This window comes from Panicum hallii, chromosome 2 (assembly GCF_002211085.1).
Source record: "Panicum hallii strain FIL2 chromosome 2, PHallii_v3.1, whole genome shotgun sequence".
NCBI lineage: Eukaryota > Viridiplantae > Streptophyta > Magnoliopsida > Poales > Poaceae > Panicum > Panicum hallii.
The window spans coordinates 13,290,818-13,311,316 of NC_038043.1; the positions used below are offsets into that span (position 1 = coordinate 13,290,818).

The window sequence follows — 20,499 nt, forward strand, 5'->3', positions numbered from 1 at the left end:
AGCAGAGCACTTATCGAGCCAAATGCGCACATCAGTACCATCAAATTTTGGAAAACCCATCTTCGGCAGCCAAACACGTTTCGTGCCCACATCCTCAGAACCCCCACTAATCGGATGATCATCACGAGGAGAACTCCCATCACCAGATGAAACGGGTAAGGACGACTGACTAACCACTGCCGGGTCAGGTAAAATAGGAGACGGTGGAAAAATCACATGAGACGGGTGGTACTGCGGAGTGGGTGGAGGTGGGAACGAAGGACGAGAACCCATCAAACCAGCACCATCACGAGGGGGAATCACCAGTTTGGGAGGAGGCGGGGCAGTCACCTTGAGTGCTCGAGCAACCTGAATCTGCTCTTGCTGTACTTGTCCCAGCGATGGCATGGCCAGATCCACCTTGGCTTGAATCTGGTCAATACAGGCCACCTGATCCGAGAAATTGCAATCCAGATCGGCAATGTTTTGCTTCACCTCCATGAGGACCTCCATGTTCTCGGCCATCAATGTGAGCTTTTCGTCGAACAGCTTGGCCAGGCGTTGCTCCATCTCCTCCATGGCCGCACAAACCTGGCGTGTGTGAGCGGCTTGGCGAGTGGGAGTCGTGGTGAAGTCTCTGCTCCAAGCCCGAGAGCACCACAAATTGGAATTACGAAGAGATCAAGCCCGCGGGCGACCTCTGACCAATCGGGGATTATGCCTCAAGAGCCGAGAGGACAAACGAGAAATCCACTGATCAAGAATCCAAATCCGATACCAAATGTAGTGTCCGAAGATCACCACAATAACTTCGATAAAATTTGGAAGAAGGAAATCCAAGGAAGGGGAAGAAAAAAATCAGAAAGAGAAAGAGAAGAACAAAAATGGTGGGAGGAATGTTTCATTCATTTCTTGGATGCCAAAAAAGATCACGGTCTCACTACATATATCGTTGGCACTCGGCCAGCTTAACACACAATACATGTAACAGCCCAAGGCCCACAACTCAACTCACACTACCGACCCAAAGTGACTTAGCTGCCACGCATGATAGGCGTGGTATCCGTGCAGCCACCGAGGAAGCCTCCATGGGTCATGGGCCCATGAGCCGAGCCTCTCTGCGCCACCGTGTAGCCACCGTCACCCCTGTGTCTGGCCTTCGAGCTGCATTTTGATGCAGGTGCCCATCCCTACATCTGATGTCATCGTTGCAACCGCGATCATCGCGCGGACCACGACGACCATGACGCTCCGCATCACCGTGGTCATGCGCGGGCGTGGCACGCCAGCGCATGTCCAGGCTGCCTAAAGTCCGCACCTTTGCCTCACCATGACGAACTCCAACCGCGCACCACTAGCCTGTTCGCCGTGATGACCCCTTGAGCACACGCAACTTTGCATGTTCTGGCCCTAAGACCGACGCCAGCGGACGGATAGACTGCGTGGAGTATGTTAGAAATTTTGAAATGGGCCTCGGAGCCGACGGCCCAGCAGGAGGAGCAACGGGTGGACTAAATTGTCGATGTGGAAGGGCTGGCGGCCATGGGACGTTGGCGCGGCCGGTGGGAAAAATCCCCATCCTCTTTCGTTTCCCACGCAAAGCGGTCGTCCAGTTGAAACGAAATCCTCCCCGCGGTCGGCGCTCACTCCGTCACTTTCCATTGTCCAGTAGCCGACTGGCCGTCGCGGTCCGTCGGAGGACAACGAAGCCTTCTATGAGACGGCGGCGCTGAGCTCGGTGGTCTCCCTCATCCGCACAGCTCTTGCTGCTTTCAAGTGCCATGGCGCCATCGTAGCGCTTACCGAAGCTCGCCATCCGCGGCCGGGAAGGCAAAAGGCTAATGGGTGGTACTTCTCTGCTGGTCCGCCCGGTTCTTCACCGCGTCTCGCAGGCAGATTCATCGCTGTGAAGGTTCGAATCCCCTTTTCATTCCATTCGACCTGTAGCGTTGTAGATCTTCACTGTACCACATCTCCGTTGTGTTCTTGCGCCTCCAACGAAGCAAACCAGGCTAGGTGGGAGGTGTACGTTGCTTTCACCTTCGAACTTAACCCCCAGAACTGGCTCCAATCCATGGCGCTCCAACTTTTTCGCAAGTTCATCGCACGGGACGCGTACCCCGCCTATTCGTGCGACGATGACGATGAAGACTTGGCCATCTTTGGTGACCCGATGGAGCTTTGCGTGCAACGCGAACCGAGGACAAGGAGAGGCTCTGTGATGGGTCGCCAAGTTGTGCTGCGAGGGCTACACGAAGGCGACGCCCGGCTTGGGCAAGACTACTTCAACGACATTCATGTTTACAATGACAAAGCGTTTAGAAGAAGGTTTGGGCTGCTTGTAAATATTGACCGGCCTTATTTTTTTACCAATAGTGTGTTGTAGCTCTGCATTGTTGGAGCACATTGGTTGCTCTCAATCCTTTTGACATGGCAATGGTGCGGTTATTAGTGGTGCCTGCAGCCTGCTACCTCTTAATTAATTAGTTTAGACAAAACCAGATTAACAAAGCTGTTACTTTTATGATGACACTGCGTTGCCTCAGTTCTCCAGCTATACATGACCTACGTACATTAATTGAAGCATATGAAAGTTCAGTTGAGTTTAAGAACCACAACTTCAACATAATGTTAGACAGCTTTATGATTTTGTCATCTTTTGCTAGGTGCAGTCCAAATATGTATATAACTAACATGGCCATTTAGCAATATGCTCTGACAAACCTGGTTCTGCTGTGTATTATGCTGCGTTCCTTTTATTTAGAGTGTGTGTATATGGTACTACTTTTTGTATATCATGGCTTTTGTGATTATAAGACATCTACCAATAGTATCAAAACTTAAATGCCAATCGTCCGTTTGCATGTTTTTCATTGGCTTGCTAAGGTCTGAATATGCTACTGCCTCATCAAGACGTTTGTTCGTGTGATGATTTTTTATTTTTATTTACCTATTTTGTGCAGACTTACACTTGCTGTACACAATATTTATGTAATGCTTGACCTCATGCTTGTAGGTTCAGGATGACAAAACGGTTGTTCCACCGGATCACAACAACAATTGCTTCAAACTACTACTACTTCAGGCAAAACCTGGACGCAAGGGGTCTCTTAGGCTGCACCCCTAGGCAAAAGGTTACAGCTGCATTGAGGATGCTGGCCAACGGCAATTCAGCAGACAAGCTTGATGAGAAACTTAGGATGGGAAAGACTACAATTGCAGAAGCGACACAGAAATTTGCTTGGGCAATAATCCGCTTATTTGGTGATGAGTATCTCCGCCGCCCTAATGCTCAAGATGTTGCAAGGCTGCTGGAAATAGGTGAGAGGAGGGGCTTCCCTGGCATGCTTGGAAGTTTGGATTGCATGCACTGGCAATGGGACAAATGCCCTACTGGATGGCACGGCTTCTATAGTGGTCATTGTCACCACCCCACTGTCATTCTAGAGGCCGTGGCTTCATCGGACCTGTGGATATGGCATGCCAATTTTGGGCTCCCTGGATCGTGCAATGACATCAACATGTTGCACCGCTCTCACTTGTTTGATGACCTGGCTCAAGGTAATGCCCCTCTTGTTAACTTCACCGTCAATGGAAATTCATATGACATGGGTTACTACCTTGCTGATGGTATATACCCTGAGTGGGCTACTCTTGTGAAGGGGGGTGCATTGTCCTATAACTGATGAGCAAAAATTCTTTACACTCAAGCAAGCAGAGTGCAAAAAAGATGTTGAAAGGGCATTTGGTGTACTTCAAGCTAGGTACAGGATTGTTGCCCAGCCAGCTCGGCTTTGGAAACCAAGTGTGCTCAAATTCGTCATGGAATGTTGCATAATCCTTCACAACATGACCATCGAAGATGAGAGGGAGTTCCCACTTCCAAGGTGGGAAGACTATGATGACGCTACCGATCCTAACCTTGGCACAGGTAGGAATATTCCCCCTATAGAGGAGTTGATAGCAAGGCACAAGCTCATCGAAAGCAAAACAACGCACCACCAACTCCGTGATGATTTGGTGGACCATGTGTGGGCAAATTGTCGTCGACGCTCGAACTAATCGTGTGCACGATTATGGTACGTTAACTTTACTCAATGTTGTGTACGTAGCTCTCTTTATATCCACCGTTATGAACACCCACTGAATGGTTTCTTGTACAGGCAGGGCTTCGAGGCTTCCTCATGGTCTTAATTTGCCGGTCAGGAAGCAAGGAAACAAGAAGCTTTCATTTTTTGCTGTGCTATGCTTGGACATGGAAAAGGCGTGCCAATTTGGTGTGTGCATCCGCTGCCGCCACACTGCCACGTTCCCATATTTTTGCCGAGGGAACCGGAGGTATAGTAGACGCTACAACAATTTGTGGGTAGTAGTCTCTGAAAACCATGTAATTCAAGCGCTGCCTACAGTGTATAGGCGGCACTAGTTTGTGGAAGACATTGGGTCCGCTGCTTTCGTTGCACAAGCGTGTATTGAACCATATTCTGGACATGCCATGGACCGTGAGGGCCAGTTGTACCTACATTAACAACATTTATTGCTAGACATCAACCATTACGAAAGTTTTTCCTAAACAATACAGAACAAGCAAATGTAAAAGTTTCGGACAGTGGACAATAAATAATAAAATGATGTTTCTCTACTCACGGCAACACACTTATTAGGTCGTACAGTACAAGACTACATAAAATTAAAACAACCATTGCGGACGAACTAGTCAGCAGAAGGTCCGTGGCTTCTAGCGCCAAAGTCGTCATCCATTTCCTGCTCATCGTCGTCAGCAGGTGTCCTTGCAAGGATCGCCTTGATCTCCCGACGAAAGTACCTCCGCTGATATGGATCGAGCGCAGATAGATCCATTTTCATGATCCCATCTTCCCTTTTCTTCTCTTCCAAAGTGAGCTTCCGATCTTCACGATCGTTGAAAGCATTAGCCCACTCCACCTCCGCCACAATTTGTTTTCCTTTGTGGTCAGTCATTTTCTGAAGGACTTCCACGTAAGCGGAAGCTGTAGAAGAGGACTGCAGCTTATTGCTCCTTCTCTTCTTCGCAGAATCTCGGCCAATTGGATGAGTGTCATTTGCATCTTCTTCAGGGAAGCTAAGGTCTACAAGATCAGGTGTTGACTCTTCACCATTGTTGTCGGCGTCTTTTCCTTTCGCCCCCACAAGGTCCAGCCACTTCCTTTGGCCACAAAGTGATTCCCAGCAATGCATGAATGTGAATGGCTTCCCAACAAGGCCATGATACTGCTTCTTCGCATCTTCAATCTGTAACAACAAGAAACAGCTATATGAGACACCATCTGTGCCAAAGCAGCATGATCAAAATATATGTTGTTTACTAATACTATGATACTCACCCTATCTTCTTCCGTCTTGCCGGATTGGTTTTTCCTATCTTGTTCGGCTTTGTAGCCACAAAACTTTGCAGCATCTTTTTGGATAGTTCCCTAGCACTTCCGGATGGACTATGCCGGCCTCTGTCTCTCTACTGGGGTGTTTGGATATAGGAACTTGTGGACACGGTCCCAATAAGCTTCACTACTCTGATTCACACCGACAATGGGATCTTTGGACACATTTATGAAGGCAGAACATATAGCTTTGTCTTCAGCAATTGTGAAGTTGCCGGTTCGACTTTTGACTTGGGTAGGGCTGTTATCAAAGTTTGGAGTAGGTGGCATAGCGGGGATGCCAATGGGTGGACGCAGCTGAGCATGCAAAGCGGCAAGGCTGGCAGCGCGTGGTGGCCATGAAGCTGGGGAGGACTCAAGGTCTATATATGCGGGCGGGGATAAATATGCAGGTTGGGCAGCTTGGGCAACTTGGGCAGCATAGGTAGCTTGCAGAAAAGCAACAAATTGAGGGTCGGCCATAGCACTTGGGTCCAAGGAGCCATAATTTGGTGGCTTCGCGGTGCCCTGGCTCAAGTGGGGTGGAAGGTGATTGCTTGGATCGGCCATCCTCTTGACTGGGGTTCTCGGGTAGCTACATTGCGTACAACATATGGTTACAAAAAGAAATACATGCTGTTACAGAGCTATGATACCAAATAAACGGCTAATAAAACAGACACGGTGGGTATAACAAATTGCTTCAACTACAGGGCATATATGTAGAATATAGAAAGCACCGAAAAGGTTACACATAAAAACATCAACCTACTCATTTTAAAATTGCATATGACAGTTCAAGTTTTATATGTACTGCATCCTATACTCGTTATAAAGTCTGCATTCTGTGGAGTGTGGACATGATTGTTGGCGCGTTAGCAAGGACTATAATCAGAGATTAGGACTTCATTATGGTTAACAAGTGTGATATATAATAAAAAACAGGCAGCACAAATATGGTGTGCCGCATGCCGCATGTGAACTAATAGTGCAATACTAAATAAATTTTGTAATCGCTTCATGCAATGCCGTACTGCAATTTTGTATGCTACCCCTGCGATGTCGAAACTTAATGAAGATCGACAAATAAACCGAATGGCTGTCGTAAATACTTGACATATGGTAAAAGAATTTAATCCAGTCATGGGATTGCATTGTACGCTCTGGATCACAAGTACTACTGCAGTACACAGATATGCATTTGCAAAACATTTAACAATAAGGCAGGCTGCGCCACACTGACAAGTGTTCCGATTCCAACCAATGCGAGTTTGGCAATGTCTCGGATGATAGGTAGGTGAGCAGGGGATACTCCACGCGTTAAAATTTTTGGCAAAACCTAAAAGAGCATATGACACTACGGATAAGCTAGGACGCTGGCTGTGGCGCACCATCTCCGATTTACACAAGCGCGTGGATGCGCAATAGGCTGATGGCCTACGGGCTGCAGCGCAGGCTACTACGCCGCTACACCCACCTCCGAACGCACCCAGTCAATGCAAAGATTTTCCTAAACCAGAGCTGATTAACCCGCTCTAACAAACTAATCTGTGTGTATTGCCACCAATCCGTGACCGAACGAACCGAAACAAACGAGGATATCACCAGATTTTGGGGCAAACAACCGAACGAATCAAACCAAACCGTAACCTAACGAAAGAACCAAATTACCAAACCCTAACCAAAGCTATGAGGAGATTTAGGGCCGACTTACCAGCGCGGGCGAGCGGAAGAGGAAGATGCGCTTGGTGGTGACGGCGGATCCAGGCTGACAGCGTCGTCGCCAACTTTCTCCGCTCGAGCTGCCTTCGCCTTGGCACCTCTCTCCGCGTCTCCTTCCCGGCGCCGCCTCCTGCTAGGTTCACCGGGTGCGGATCTGCCTCCCGTCCCGTTCGTCGCTTCGGGAGTCGCCAGATCGCTAGCTGTCGTCGCCGCCGCCGCCGCGTGCTACGGAAGCAAGCAGATTTCGTCGGTGGGAGAAGGAGGCAGACGGTTGGACTCTGGATATGGACGCCCAACTGCAGCGCTGAGTCGGCAATTTAGTCCACCCGTTGCTCCTCCTGCTGGGCCGTCGGCTCCAAGGCCCATTTCAAAATTTCTGACATACTCCACGCGGTCTATCCGTCCGCTGGCATCGGTCTAAGGACCTTTCACCGAACACCTTGCATGTGTCTACCCAATGACCAACGGACCGTCCGCCTAGTGTGTGAGTGTGGGGCCTCGGCCATACGGACCATCTGCCCTTGGACCGGCCTACCTAACCCAGCGCTTTCAAATCAGGCCAATTTAGCTACCTAGTGGGCCGACACAGACCATTTGGGCCCGTTAGCACCCCTATGTGTAACTTGGGAATTCCTATACATCTTCTGGAAAAAACAAGCTTACACGCCTACCAATGTTTGAGATTCGTGTAGAAACCTAGAATGGCTGAAATTCCACGCGGATGTAGGCGCACGGCCGCACGGGGCATCAGCCATGCACGTTCTGACGCTTGTGCTTTACACGTGGCAGACTTCGCTTGGAAGGAAAAGTGAGCACCGTTAGTTTGTTTTCAAACTTTAAAAGCATCTATCTCTCGCACTTTTTATCTAATTTCAAAACCGTTTTAACTATAATGTCATTTAGAATTAACATAACAAAATAAGATCCGATATGAATATATTTTTTATATTCAACATTTCCAATTAACCGTTTCAACATGTTGAATATATTACTTCAACATTTAATGAAAATATCGAAATGGCTTTTGCAAAATATTGAACTATGTTTGAAGAAATGTTATCATATTTCTAAATGTTGACTACTAATTACATATTAATCAACATTTTAATATTATTTCAATATTTTCATAGAAATGTTGAACTAGATTTCTAAATTGTTGAATGGGGTTTTAAAAAGCTTTTGAACCCAGTTACTCAAAATGTTGAAAGCACAGAATTATAAACATAGTGAGTTAATCACAAAGACTAAAAAGACAAACGCATTAAAGGGAAAATAGTGTAAAAGAATAAACCGGCATGCACAACAAGCCGACCGTTGCAGCCTGGGCTTAATTCTATTTTTCTGCCATGTTGCGGGCCTGTTACGGAGGTTTGTACGGTTTTTTTAGCGCAGCCTAAAAATATCCAGTGGTTTGCTGTTGATTGGGCTTTGTTGGCCGCAGTTTTGGGTTTAAAGATACACCATCTAAGCCATCTTCCACGAGATTGATAGGAGTCCCCGTGTAACCTAGCCCATGTTAGGTATGTATGTAGAACTAGTCCTACTGCGCATGCTGTTAAACCTTGAAAAAAATTCATATTACTCCCCTCAAGTATTTTTTGATTTAATTTACCCCCTAAACAATATCATTTGCTTCAATTTAACCCTTAATAAAATTAATCTTTTTATTTATCCATGCACAAGCGAAGTCTTGAGTTAAAATTTTGCAAGATGATATCATAACACATTTTAGAAAATATTTCAAGAATTTTTTACTATTATTTTGGTAGGGTATGCTATTTAATAATTAATTAACAACTATGATATAAAATTATAGAAACAAATAATTATGGAAAACTTATAATATATTTTTTGACATATATTGTGATGCCCACTATAGCCCTGCAAAATCTTAAATTAAGGGTGCCTTTGGTTTGGCTTCCATGAAGTAATTCCTACATTGAAAGTTAGAATCTCAACCAAAGGGGTACAGGAGGTGAAGTGATTCTCGAAAATCTACTGATTTCTCTAGTTCATTTGTGAAAGCTGCCCTCCCCTCAGATTTCTCTCCGTTTGGGTGGAAATTACCCACCATGCCACTGGTTATAAGGTAACGGTTCGTTTCTTATCTCTTTCTTTTCTCTCCCCGCCGCATGTTCTCCCTGTCCAGAGCGAGCACGAGCACGAGCTGAGCTAGGATTGGCGCCGCCGCCGGTCCGAGCGCCGCCGGTCGCCGCCTCTTCGGCCGACGCGGGCGCGCAGTCCTTGCTCCGCCTCTCCCGCCGGCGTGCGGTCCTTGCTCCGCCTCTCCCGCCGGTCCGCCGGATCCGTTCGTCGGGCCCCCAGAGCCTAGGACGCCACCGCCGACGCCCTGCTCCGTCTCTCCCGTCGGCCAACCGTCGTTGCTCCGCCTCCCCGTCGGGCGCACGCGGCGGGATCTGTTGCCGCCGCCGATGCCCTGCTCCGGCCCGAGGTGCGACGCCTTGCTCCGGCCCCGAGGTGCGACGCCCTGCTCCGGCTCGAGGTGCACCGACTTCCTTGCTCCGGCCCGAGGTTCTGCGACTTCCCTGCCCCCGTCCGAGGTGCTGCGACGCCCTGCTCCGGCCGACGCCCTCCCATTCTTCTCCTCCCTCCCTTCTTCTTTGCATATATGTGTTAGAGATGTTGTTCCAGTGTAGATTAATGGATGAAGATCAACTATTTGCTTATATGGTTGCTATTCTGTGCATATGAATTGGTTGTTATTCTGTACATAATAGGGGCATAAACAGACATTTGTATCTAGAATTCACAGTTGACAACTGCTTTAGCCAAACAGCTTTCAGCTTTCCCACAGCTGGCAGCTCACAGCTGATTTCCCATAGCTGGCAGCTGAAATCAGATTCTCAGGAATCCACAGCTCAACCAAAGGGACCCTAAGATTCCACTTGTACATCGAGAAATAAAAAAGATAAATTGTATTAGAGGGTAAATTGAATCAAATAATATAGTTTAGGGGCCAAATTGAATTAAGAGATAATTAAGGGATCATACGGATTTTGACCATACTTGAGGGGAGTAATTTGAACTCTTTTCTTAAACCTTTATTATTTCTCTTATCAATCTAGTTGTGGTCTACGTAATTTGCATTGTTTCCTTTTTCATGTATGCATGCACCACAACTGTGATCCTATAATAATTGTGCTAATTGTATACAATGGGTGCATCCCAAGGATGCCTGGGTTTAAATTAATCAAAAAGCTATGCAATATGGTTTGGTTAATGTAGTTTAAGTGGTTCCTTATATAAATCCCGCCTAACTCTTACTAGGGGTAGGTGATGAGGGGGAGGAGATGGAGGAAGAAGAATATATGGATCGGAGAGGAACACGGAGTAGGAAGTAGATGACGGAAACCGGAGGCGGAAATAAAGGAAAAAAAGACGGTGAGAATTATAAAGTATCCATCGCCCACGCATGTGGTATGTGTGGATGATATATATTACTATATGCCAGCCACTACCGGAATCAGAGGCTTTGCCGAGTGTCTGGGACCCATCTAATGGGTTGCACATTTTTTTCCAGCAATTTTTCATAATTTGTCGATAATAGGTTTCGAACTCACAACCTCCTGCATACAAACAACTCACTCTACCACTGCACCATTAGACCACATGTGTCAACATTACGTTTTTATTCTCCACATATTATAATTAACCGAGTGTAAATTATTTGTTTGATATAGTAAATAAATTCAAATAAAAAAGTTGTAAACTACAAAGTGGCATAACTTTTCGAGATCTACAACTTTTATTTTGGTAGTTTCTTCATCCGAGATCGTTTACAAAATTTGAATTTCAAATTTGAAAATTTCAAACGTATTTTAATATGACACAATGATTTCAAATCAAAAAGTTGTCAACTACAAACTTTCATAACTTTTTGAGATCTACAAATTTTATTTTGAAAGTTTCTTCATCCGAGATCGTTTACAAAATTTGAATTTCAAATTTGAAAACTTCAAACGTATTTTAATATAACACAATGATTTCAAATAAAAAAGTTGTCAACTACAAACTTTCATAACTTTTTGAGATCTACAAAGTTTATTTTGGTTGTTTTATCATTTCTTCATCTGATATGATAATTCTAATATTGTTCACAAATCTTATATATCTCTCTTCTAGTTTCATAAACTACGAGAGAGAGATATATGTTTTGTGAACAAATGTATATTTATTTTGTCAAATAAAGAAATGTCCAAAATAAGAATTGTGCATCTTGATGAGTTATACAACTTTGTAGTTGAAAATATTTTTATTTGAATTAATTTACTACTTCAAAATATGATTTGAAAATTATCTTTGCCGAGTGTCTAGGAAAAGCACTCGGCAAAGAGCTTCTTTGCCGAGTGTCTAAATAGGGCACTCGGCAAAGAGCTTCTTTGCCGAGTATCTTGAAAAAGGCACTCGGCAAAGACCGGCACTCGGCAAAGAAGATCTTTGCCGAGTGCCCGAAAAAAAACACTCGGCAAAATATTTGACACTCGGCAAAGATCTTTTTTCCGGTAGTGAGCCTGCCTAACGAGGCCTGCAAGAACTGTAGCTAGCAAGTATATCTAATATCTCGTAGGAACATACGAACAATTTCATAGGATGGATCGAGATCGGAGAATATATCTTCATCTTAGCAAGCATTTATTCATACCACCGTGCGCGCGCGCGTGTTAGCCGTACCCTGTGGGCCATACGTGCACCGCACCCGGTATTTCTACGGCTGGAGTCTGGAGTGCATACATACACAGAACGCAGGCACAGCCAAAAACGCATCGCAAAGGAAAGCAATGCAATAAGCGGCGACACTCGACGGGGCACCTTAGCCGGCGCGCCAGATATGTATATTCTACTGTATACTTGTATGTATACACCCCCTCTGTCTAGTATGTAAGTATGTGTGTACACATAGACAGACAACCCTCCACTCCAGTACAAGCAGTATACGTACGTGCACATGCAAACTAAACCCTGGTCGACGACCCCAGCAACATTCCATGAGGAGGGATCGAGGAAGACATCCGCGCGATCCGTCGCTACCAGAAATCAGAATTGCCTTGGCAGCCAAAAACCGCGCCAAGAAATATAAAAAACCGCCAAAAAAAACAATCTTTGGCGGCCAACCGCCAAGCAAAATCGGCCAAACGAGCCATGAGAAGCCTCGCGTTGGGTGCCGCGGCGGCAGCCGGGTCGTCGCCGCCGGCGGCGGCGGCGTCCGTCATGCGCGCGGCCTGGCAGGCGGTGCGGTGGCACGTGGTGGTGCCGGGGCTGCAGCTGGCTGTGTACGTCTGCGCCACCATGTCGCTCATGCTCTTCCTCGAGCGCCTCTACATGGCGGCCGTGGTCGCCGGGCTCTGGCTGCAACGGCGCCGCAAACGGGCCGGCCGCCGGCGGCTCGCCCGCGACGATGCCCGGAAGCGCATGCGGCTAGACGACGACGACGACGACCTGGAGTCCGGCGAAGACCGCCGCTGCCCCATGGTCCTGGTCCAGATCCCCATGTTCAACGAGAGGCAGGTGAGTGATCGTGATTGCTCTGATTATTGCTCCAGATTCACGTTTTGCTTTCTTCTTCTTCCTTAATTCTACTAGCTGCTAATTTGCCACTGAGTTAATGCCTGGCTCACTGTTATGGTATGAGTACGACATTGTTTGTTTGTTTGTTTGTTTGTTTGCAATAGCGCAAGCAAACAAGCATGAAGTCTTCATGCATGCGAAACAACTGAAAGCAAGGGAAGCGTCGATAGACCGTACCTGTCCAAGCATGGCATGATCGATCATCCCAAGCATGCATGATCTGGGTGCGTTTCTTCTGTGCAATTGGTTGTTGCCTCTTATATGCACTTTAGTTTGTTTCTCCTCCACGAAAAAGCTAGAAACCCCCCAAGCCTTTGTTTCCCTTTTAGCTTCAGCAGTTTTTTGTTTTCCTATTCCCCTCTTTTTCTTTACCTTTGCCCCACGTCAAAACCCACGGAAATGAATGGTTTGCATATATAGCTAAGCTGGAATTAATCATTTCCGTTTCCCTAATCTGATTATATCTAGTAATTTCTTGCCATATGTATCGGTGTGCATGCTTCCACGCTTATTATATTTATATATAATCTGTATATCTAGATTCTAGAGCAGTCAGTTTACCCGATCCTACAGTAAGAATAATTAAAACACGCGCACGGCCCAGGTGTATCGGCTGTCGATCGGAGCGGCGTGCGGGCTGTCGTGGCCGTCGGACCGGCTGGTGATCCAGGTGCTGGACGACTCGACGGACCCGGCGATCCGGGAGCTGGTGGAGGTGGAGTGCGCGCGGTGGGCGCGCAAGGGCGTGCGCATCCGCTACGAGAACCGCAGCAACCGCAACGGGTTCAAGGCCGGCGCCATGCGCGAGGGCCTCCGCAAGCCCTACGCCCGGGGCTGCGAGTTCGTCGCCATCTTCGACGCCGACTTCCAGCCGGACGCCGACTTCCTCCGCCGCGCCGTGCCGCCGCTGCTGCGCGACCCCGGCGTGGCACTCGTACAGGCCCGCTGGCGCTTCGTCAACGCCGGCGACTGCATCCTCACGCGCATCCAGGAGATGTCCCTGAACTACCATTTCGCCGTCGAGCAGGAGGTGGGCTCCGCCTGCCACGCCTTCTTCGGCTTCAACGGCACGGCCGGCGTGTGGCGCGCCGCCGCGCTGGCCGACGCGGGGGGCTGGAAGGAGCGCACCACCGTCGAGGACATGGACCTGGCCGTGCGCGCCAGCCTCCGCGGCTGGCGATTCGTCTACGCCGGCGACCTCGCCGTGCGCAACGAGCTGCCCAGCACCTTCCGGGCCTACCGCTACCAGCAGCACCGCTGGTCCTGCGGGCCCGCCAACCTCCTCCGCAAGGTGCTCCCGGAGATCCTGCGCAGCGACCGCGTCTCGCCGTGGAAGAAGCTGCACCTCCTCTACGCCTTCTTCTTCGTGCGCAAGGTGGTGGCGCACCTCGTCACCTTCCTCTTCTACTGCCTCGTCATCCCGGCCTGCGTGCTGGTGCAGGGCGACGTGCACCTGCCCAAGTACGTGGCCGTGTACGTGCCGGCCGTCATCACGCTACTCAATGCCGTCTGCACGCCCAGGTCCGGGCACCTGCTCGTCTTCTGGATCCTCTTCGAGAACGTCATGTCCTTGCACCGCTCCAAGGCCGTTGCCATCGGCCTGCTGGAGGCCAGCCGCGCCAACGAGTGGGTGGTCACCGACAAGCTCGGCGGCGGCAAGGCTGCGGCAGCCACGACGGCGGCGGTCGCGAGGAAAGAGAAGAAGCAGCTGCTGCGGAGACGGGAGGTGCACGTGCTGGAGCTCGTGATGGGGGCGTGCCTGCTCTACTGCGCCGTCTACGACATGGTCTTCTTTGGCCAGGACCACTTCTACTTGTACCTGATCCTGCAGTCGGCGGCGGCCTTCATCGTCGGCTTCGGCTACGTCGGCGCCTCGGTGCCAGCAGCACCCTCCTGAGAGGCTGAGACTATAGTTAGCCATTCGGGCTGTCCGGCACGGCACGGTCCGGACCTGATTAGACCCGTCCCGATTGGCTCGATTATCTATTCGTGCCGGGGCGGCCCACGTGCCTCAGCACAGGGGACTTTTTCCATGACGGGCCGGCCCGACGGCCCAATTAGCCCACGTAGGTCCGGTTAGTCTACGTCGTCGTCCTGCCAATCCCCTCGCCGGCCACGCCGCGCCGCACCGCCTCCCTGCGCCGTCACGGCTCACTGTCCGCCGGCCTGCGCGGGACTGCCCGCGCAGGTGAGCCTCGACACCATCCGCCTAGCCACGCTGCGCCGCCGCCCGCGCAGGTGAGCCGCGCCGTGCTACTGCCTGGACGGCCGCGCTGCCGTTTTGTACCTAGGGTTTGATAGAAAATAAGCTGGTAAGGAGTGATGGGTTGTATTCTTAACGAGCTTAGTTAGGTGTATCCTCACAGGCCTCTCGTGCTCTCGGGGCTCACAGAGAGGCAGGATTCGCCTGCCCCCACCGAAAAGAAGAATTCTTAACGAGCAGGACTTCCGTCAGGGCAAGAGCCTCGCATTGTCTGAATGAATATAATAGGTTTGCTGTTACAGCAACAAGCTACTCATGGCACGTATCTGATAAGTATCTTTCTGTAGGCTATTATAAGTATTATAAACCCCAAGTTGTTACATCAGGTTAAACTCAAAGCTAGCTAGCTCCTGTTTGATTTGATCCATCCAAACACACCAGCATTATCCAAGCAAGCCTCACCTCGCATTCTAACAATAACTCCCGATGATGACTCTTTACACTAAATTACTGAAACCAAACAAATGAAAATACAACTCTGACAACAAAGGTTCATATCATGAGCTGTATCTATTCCACGTATATATGTATCTACACAACTTGGCAAGAAAGCATGACGTTCGGAACTTTAAGTCTTCTAATCAGCAAAAGCTCACTCGAGGTCGCCTGCCTTAACCTCAAATTCTTCCCTTGTTGATAGTATCTTTACACGAATCATACCACGCTCCCACTCAGAATTTCCAACCAATATCAGCCTGCTAGCATTGATCCTCTCCGCGTGCTTAAATACCCTGGTAGTAGTAAAAGGGATGTTTCAGACACAGCATATAGGAAGTGGGGAGACGCTATAATATATACCATTTGAGACGCTTGTCTGCTACAAGGTCAACAGCTCGTCCTTTCTTCCTCAGAGAAGAAGCAATACTGGATGCTGGTCCTTCGAGCTCTTCATCCAAAGGGAAGACTATGTCATCTATCTGACGTGACATATCAGGCAACAGACCCTTTTCTTTCAGCAGCTGTCAGAATGAAAATTAATTACAATAATGAAATGTCACTCTCTTGAAGCAGTGACTCAAGATAATTTAAAACTTCAAATAATACTTTTGAGAAATTCAAGTTGTTAAGTAGTAGACATCTTATTTCTGTCGTCCACTTTGCATAAATTAGAACACAGCTAACACTTGTGATGCTTACTGTCTTGAATTGGTTCTGTTTCTAAGTTCATATTAACAGGAAGTAGTCTCTATCTTCATTAAACATCAATCTAACTTATTTCTTACACCAAGCAGCTTGTTTGATTCTGTAAAGAAAGAAACCAAAGATGGGTTAGAACATGGCATACTTCCACTATAACAGCATCTCCAAATCCAAAGCCACAAGCTGGAATATCTTCACTTCCAAATGTTGAAAGCAATCTATCATACCTTCCACCACCGCAAATTGCTCTAAGTTTACCTTCTCTATCGAATGCCTACAAAAGTGGACCAAGAGTTTCAAATGAAACAGGAGTTGGTGGCATGAAAATGATGAAGCAGAATATATTTAGCCAAAAAAGGGAAAAAAGAAGAAGGAATGGCACATCAACACTACCTTAAAGAAGCCAGATATACTTTATGATAACGAAATAAGTCATCTAATCAGGCATCTATATTAAATTGTTGATCAAATTTTAATATGCCATTCTGCATGGACAATGTATAATCTTGCTTAAGCGCTTAGAACAACGGTAATGCTTCTGCACGGGCGTCCGGACGCACGTCTCGCTCCATACGGAGACGTCGCACGGACCCAGCGACACGGACTCGAGTTTTCCCTTCATTGGAGTTTGGACGTGCCTTTTCAAGTCCGGCCAACAGCCCACCGCTGTTTCCTTCATCTTTCCCCCAGGCTGCTCTGATCCATTCCCCAGGAGTCTTCATCAATGGCGTCAACAGCTGGCCTACGCTGCCAAGCTCAGCATGACCTCCGCCGTCGGTGTGCTCGTATCTCACCCCGACGCCTTGGGAGCACTTCGTTGGGTAGGACCGCGCCCCCGCGGCAGCCTCAGGCACCCGCATGCACAAAGTCATAGAAGTCATCTCCTCCAGCGACGGCTACTCAAGGGGCTCGATTTTTCCGTGGCAGGAGGGAGGGGCTGGCGTGTGTGTAGGGGCGGCTTCTCTAGGGCTAAAGGCGAGCATCCGCCCAGGGCGGGCAGGGCGGGCGACCGGTGGCCGGCAGCCGGCAGGCGTCGGAAGGATGCATGCACAGGGCGGAGCGCCGAACAGCCGTAGGGCGCCGAGCTGAGATGTTGCAAAGATTCTTTTTGGATGTTGCAAGAGATGATTTATGCTGTTGCAACGGGTGATCAGTTTTTATTTGATGTTTAAAATTTGTGATTTCTGATGTTGCAACATATAATTTTGGATGTCCCAAAAGGTAAGCGTCAATGTTGCAAACATTGTTTCTGCATGTTACTATTTTGAGTGGATGTTGCACAAGACATGATGTACATGTTGCGGTGGGAATTTTATATCTCAGAATCAGATGTTATAGTCAATTTTACGTATGATTTCGTATATTGCAAGAGGTGTTGTCCGATGTTACCTTAGTGAATTCTCAATGTTGCGACGAAGCGTCCGATGGGAAATTTCCCATCAGACGCCCGGGCGCTAGCAGCGCTGTTAGAACAATGCTAAGTAAGAATACAAACTACGGCATTTAACTTGGGAAAACCTAGCAGAAATATTATTTGTAGACAATATATTATTATCTGAAAATGAATAAAATCTTTTTAAATAAGCTTCTGTTTACAGTTTGATGCTAGCAGTCCTGCAGTTGAACCAATAAGTTTCACAAATTTAGACATGAGAAAGAGATGAGCTGAAAACTACCTCAAATACAATTCCTGTGTAGTATGCAAGGCCACGGACCACTGATGCGTCAAAACAAATCCAATCAGCATAACCATATTGCTCCGAAAATGAGAAGAGTTTCTTCAAGTCAGCAACAGCTTCAACACCAGAGCCTAGCACCTCTGCATGAATATTTAAACAAGAACCTTTGTCAAAACGTCCATCAGTGAAGATTATTCATTAAAACAAACATTTAAATATGGATAAAGAAAGCCAAAATTATCAGCTTAGCAACAAATTCAGCACAAAGACCCCAGCGCATAACTTTAATTAATAGTTTCTAAATAATACAATTAACAATTTAGCTACATTACCTTAGGGTGATATTCAAGTAAAGGTATATCATATATCATATAGAGCATGCATAATAACAAGTCAACCACCAAAGGTTAGGAGAAAACCTTCAAGCTTGGACAATGACTTGAGCGAAAGCACTTCAATGATACCCTGGACAGCTTCAGATGACAGCCCAGTTGACATCAGTTCCTTCTCAATTTCTTCCCTAGTCAATTTTCCCAACTGCAAAATGCTCATCTTAGAATGCAAGACATGTAATAATACCAATAAAAATTATAGCAATAAACAAATAAATTAATGCATGGTATTCATCAAATTGTTACAAAAGATACAGCACTGATAATCTGTTGCACTGTTCAATAATTGTATAAAAGGACTAGGGCTCTGTAATAAATGATTACTGGTTACTTCCAATTTCACGATAAAGTTAGTCATGAGCTGATGAGGTCTAAGTTTATCAGCTTAACAGCTGTTCACTCACATGATACAAGCATGGGTACAATGGAATGGTCCATACCACCATCTAATGGACCAACAGGTGCTCTTGGTAGCAAGTGCCAAACTACTAAAAGGCAAAATTTGGAATAGAGGGATGTTTTCTGAATTCTAACAAGAGCTGAGGGGGGTTTAAAATAACTTGTTCCATTAGAAAAAAGAAATGTTGGTCAACTAGTCCACTATTAAAAATGTAAGAAGCTGAAGAAGATATACAAATCATCCTACATTGATTTGCAGTCTGAGGTTAGAAGTTACCACAGCTTGTCAGCTCCCAAAGCTACAAACAGAATACAATAGGCAAGAAGACAACATAGTATAACAATCAGAAAAGACCATGTGTTATGTCACAAACAGAATTTTGGCATACCTTATCAACAATAATACAAACTTCAGTGAATAAATGTTCTGGTATGGAATACATGTTCAACACAGCCTGAAGAACCTGGAAAAGGCAAATAATAGTCAGCTAGAATGAAAAGAAAACACATGCACTGGCATATATCAAGATGTTTTCAAGTTGCATCTGCATCATTCAGATAGCCCAATTCCCACTGGAGTTCCACCTCCTTGTGAAATAGGTGGGAATAAAAAGGACAACCACTACCACAAAATATCATGGTCATGTACCAAACCAATTTGACAACACAAATTCAAGAGTTAACTATGATGAATTGCATACCAACAAACCATACGAATTTACTTTTGGAGGACATACAGCCAAGACAAAAGGACAAAAAACATGAAATGGAAATATTGAGGATAAGGTGAACTCAGATGGATTGATAATTGAGTGAGTGAAAGATTACCTTCCTGCTGGACACCCTGATCCCCACATCTGAAGATGTAATTCCAAGACGTTGAAATAGGAGAACAATAGCCTGAAGAAGCTCAGCCTCAGCCTGAATTTGAATAATGGCATGGCATACTGAATCAATTCAAATGTACAAGCATAGCAGCATCAGGAATCAGCAAAGGAGGAGAAGATTGGTACCCGAACTTTAGGCACACCAAAGATATCCATATTCCATTGGTAATGCTCCCGTCTTCTTCCTCTGGTCATGCGCTCATATCGCCAACATTGTCCTATAGTAAACCATTTCAGTGGAAGGGAGACTGATTTTCTAGACAGAAGAAGGGTAGGCGAAAATCACATTCTGACAGAAATAAGTAGATAGGTTCTAGGCATGAGAATGGGTGAGATTGTGAGAATAGAATAGCAAAGGCATACATACCCTTGCTTTATGACTAGGCGCGCGAGGGAAGGGGTGATTTCGGGCCTGAGAACAACACGGCGACCCCCTTTATCCTCGAAGTTGTAGAGCTGCATTGCAGAATCAATAGCAAAATTATACTACATGACTTCAGTTCACAAATCAGAATGGGCTTAGCCGCCGAATGACAACAATGACGATGATGAGAGCAGAAAATAGAGGGAGGGAAAAAAGAAGAAGAGACCTGCTGCGTGATCTCCTCCCCTGCCTTTCGGATGAAGAGCGCCTCCGACTCGAGGACGGGGAAGTCCACCTCCTCGAAGGCCATGAGGCGGGAGACCTCCCTGAATTGATCGAACAGCCAGGTGCGGAGGCGCATGTCCTCCGGCGGGAAGTCCCTGGTGCCGCGCGGCGGGTTGACGTCGACAACGCCGCCAGCATCAACATGGGTCGAGGCCTCGTCACCGTGGGTCAGCGTCGAGGAGGATGCGGAGGAGAAGAGGCGGCGGCGGCTGTGGCTGTGGATGTGGCGACGGGAGAAGGAGCCGGCGAGGCAGGTGGGGCCGAGAGGTAAGCGCGGGCGGAGGAGGAGGAGGTGGCGAAGCGACGGCGACGACGACCACGCCGCCATCGATTCGACTCCCCTGCTAGATTGGAGCAGCACCACCACCAAGGAAGCCAGCCACAGGCAGGGGAGGCCGCTGTCCGCT

The 20,499-nt window shown here is 47.5% G+C and overlaps 3 protein-coding genes across 4 annotated transcripts; 2 read left to right on the top strand and 1 right to left on the bottom strand.

Moving 5' to 3' along the window:
- Positions 1-3,002: 3,002 nt before the first annotated feature.
- Positions 3,003-3,665, top strand: LOC112880893. Its single transcript, XM_025945622.1, has one exon. It carries the CDS (start codon positions 3,003-3,005, stop codon positions 3,663-3,665), a length of 663 nt encoding a protein of 220 aa, XP_025801407.1.
- Positions 3,666-12,257: 8,592 nt separating this feature from the next.
- LOC112880894 (glucomannan 4-beta-mannosyltransferase 1-like) lies at positions 12,258-14,580 on the top strand. The gene is made up of 2 exons (XM_025945623.1): positions 12,258-12,623; positions 13,288-14,580. Exons 1-2 carry the CDS (start codon positions 12,258-12,260, stop codon positions 14,578-14,580), a joined length of 1,659 nt encoding a protein of 552 aa, XP_025801408.1.
- Positions 14,581-15,213: 633 nt separating this feature from the next.
- Positions 15,214-20,494, bottom strand: LOC112880418 (histidine--tRNA ligase, chloroplastic/mitochondrial). 2 transcript variants are annotated; one of them, XM_025945031.1, is made up of 10 exons: positions 20,034-20,493; positions 19,811-19,899; positions 19,570-19,699; positions 19,385-19,477; positions 18,946-19,020; positions 18,185-18,302; positions 17,763-17,905; positions 16,232-16,360; positions 15,745-15,905; positions 15,214-15,677 (listed from the first exon to the last, which is right to left on the bottom strand). In XM_025945031.1, the coding sequence occupies exons 1-10, from the start codon at positions 20,418-20,420 to the stop codon at positions 15,539-15,541; spliced, it is 1,464 nt and encodes a 487-aa protein (XP_025800816.1). In that variant the 5' UTR covers positions 20,421-20,493; the 3' UTR covers positions 15,214-15,538. The 2 variants fall into 2 exon arrangements, 1 of the variants encoding a protein (XP_025800816.1); XR_003226319.1 differs by lacking the exon at positions 15,214-15,677 and adding an exon at positions 16,084-16,189 and having other exon boundaries at positions 15,766-15,905; positions 16,314-16,360; positions 20,034-20,494.
- Between the last annotated feature and the right edge of the window lie 5 nt (positions 20,495-20,499).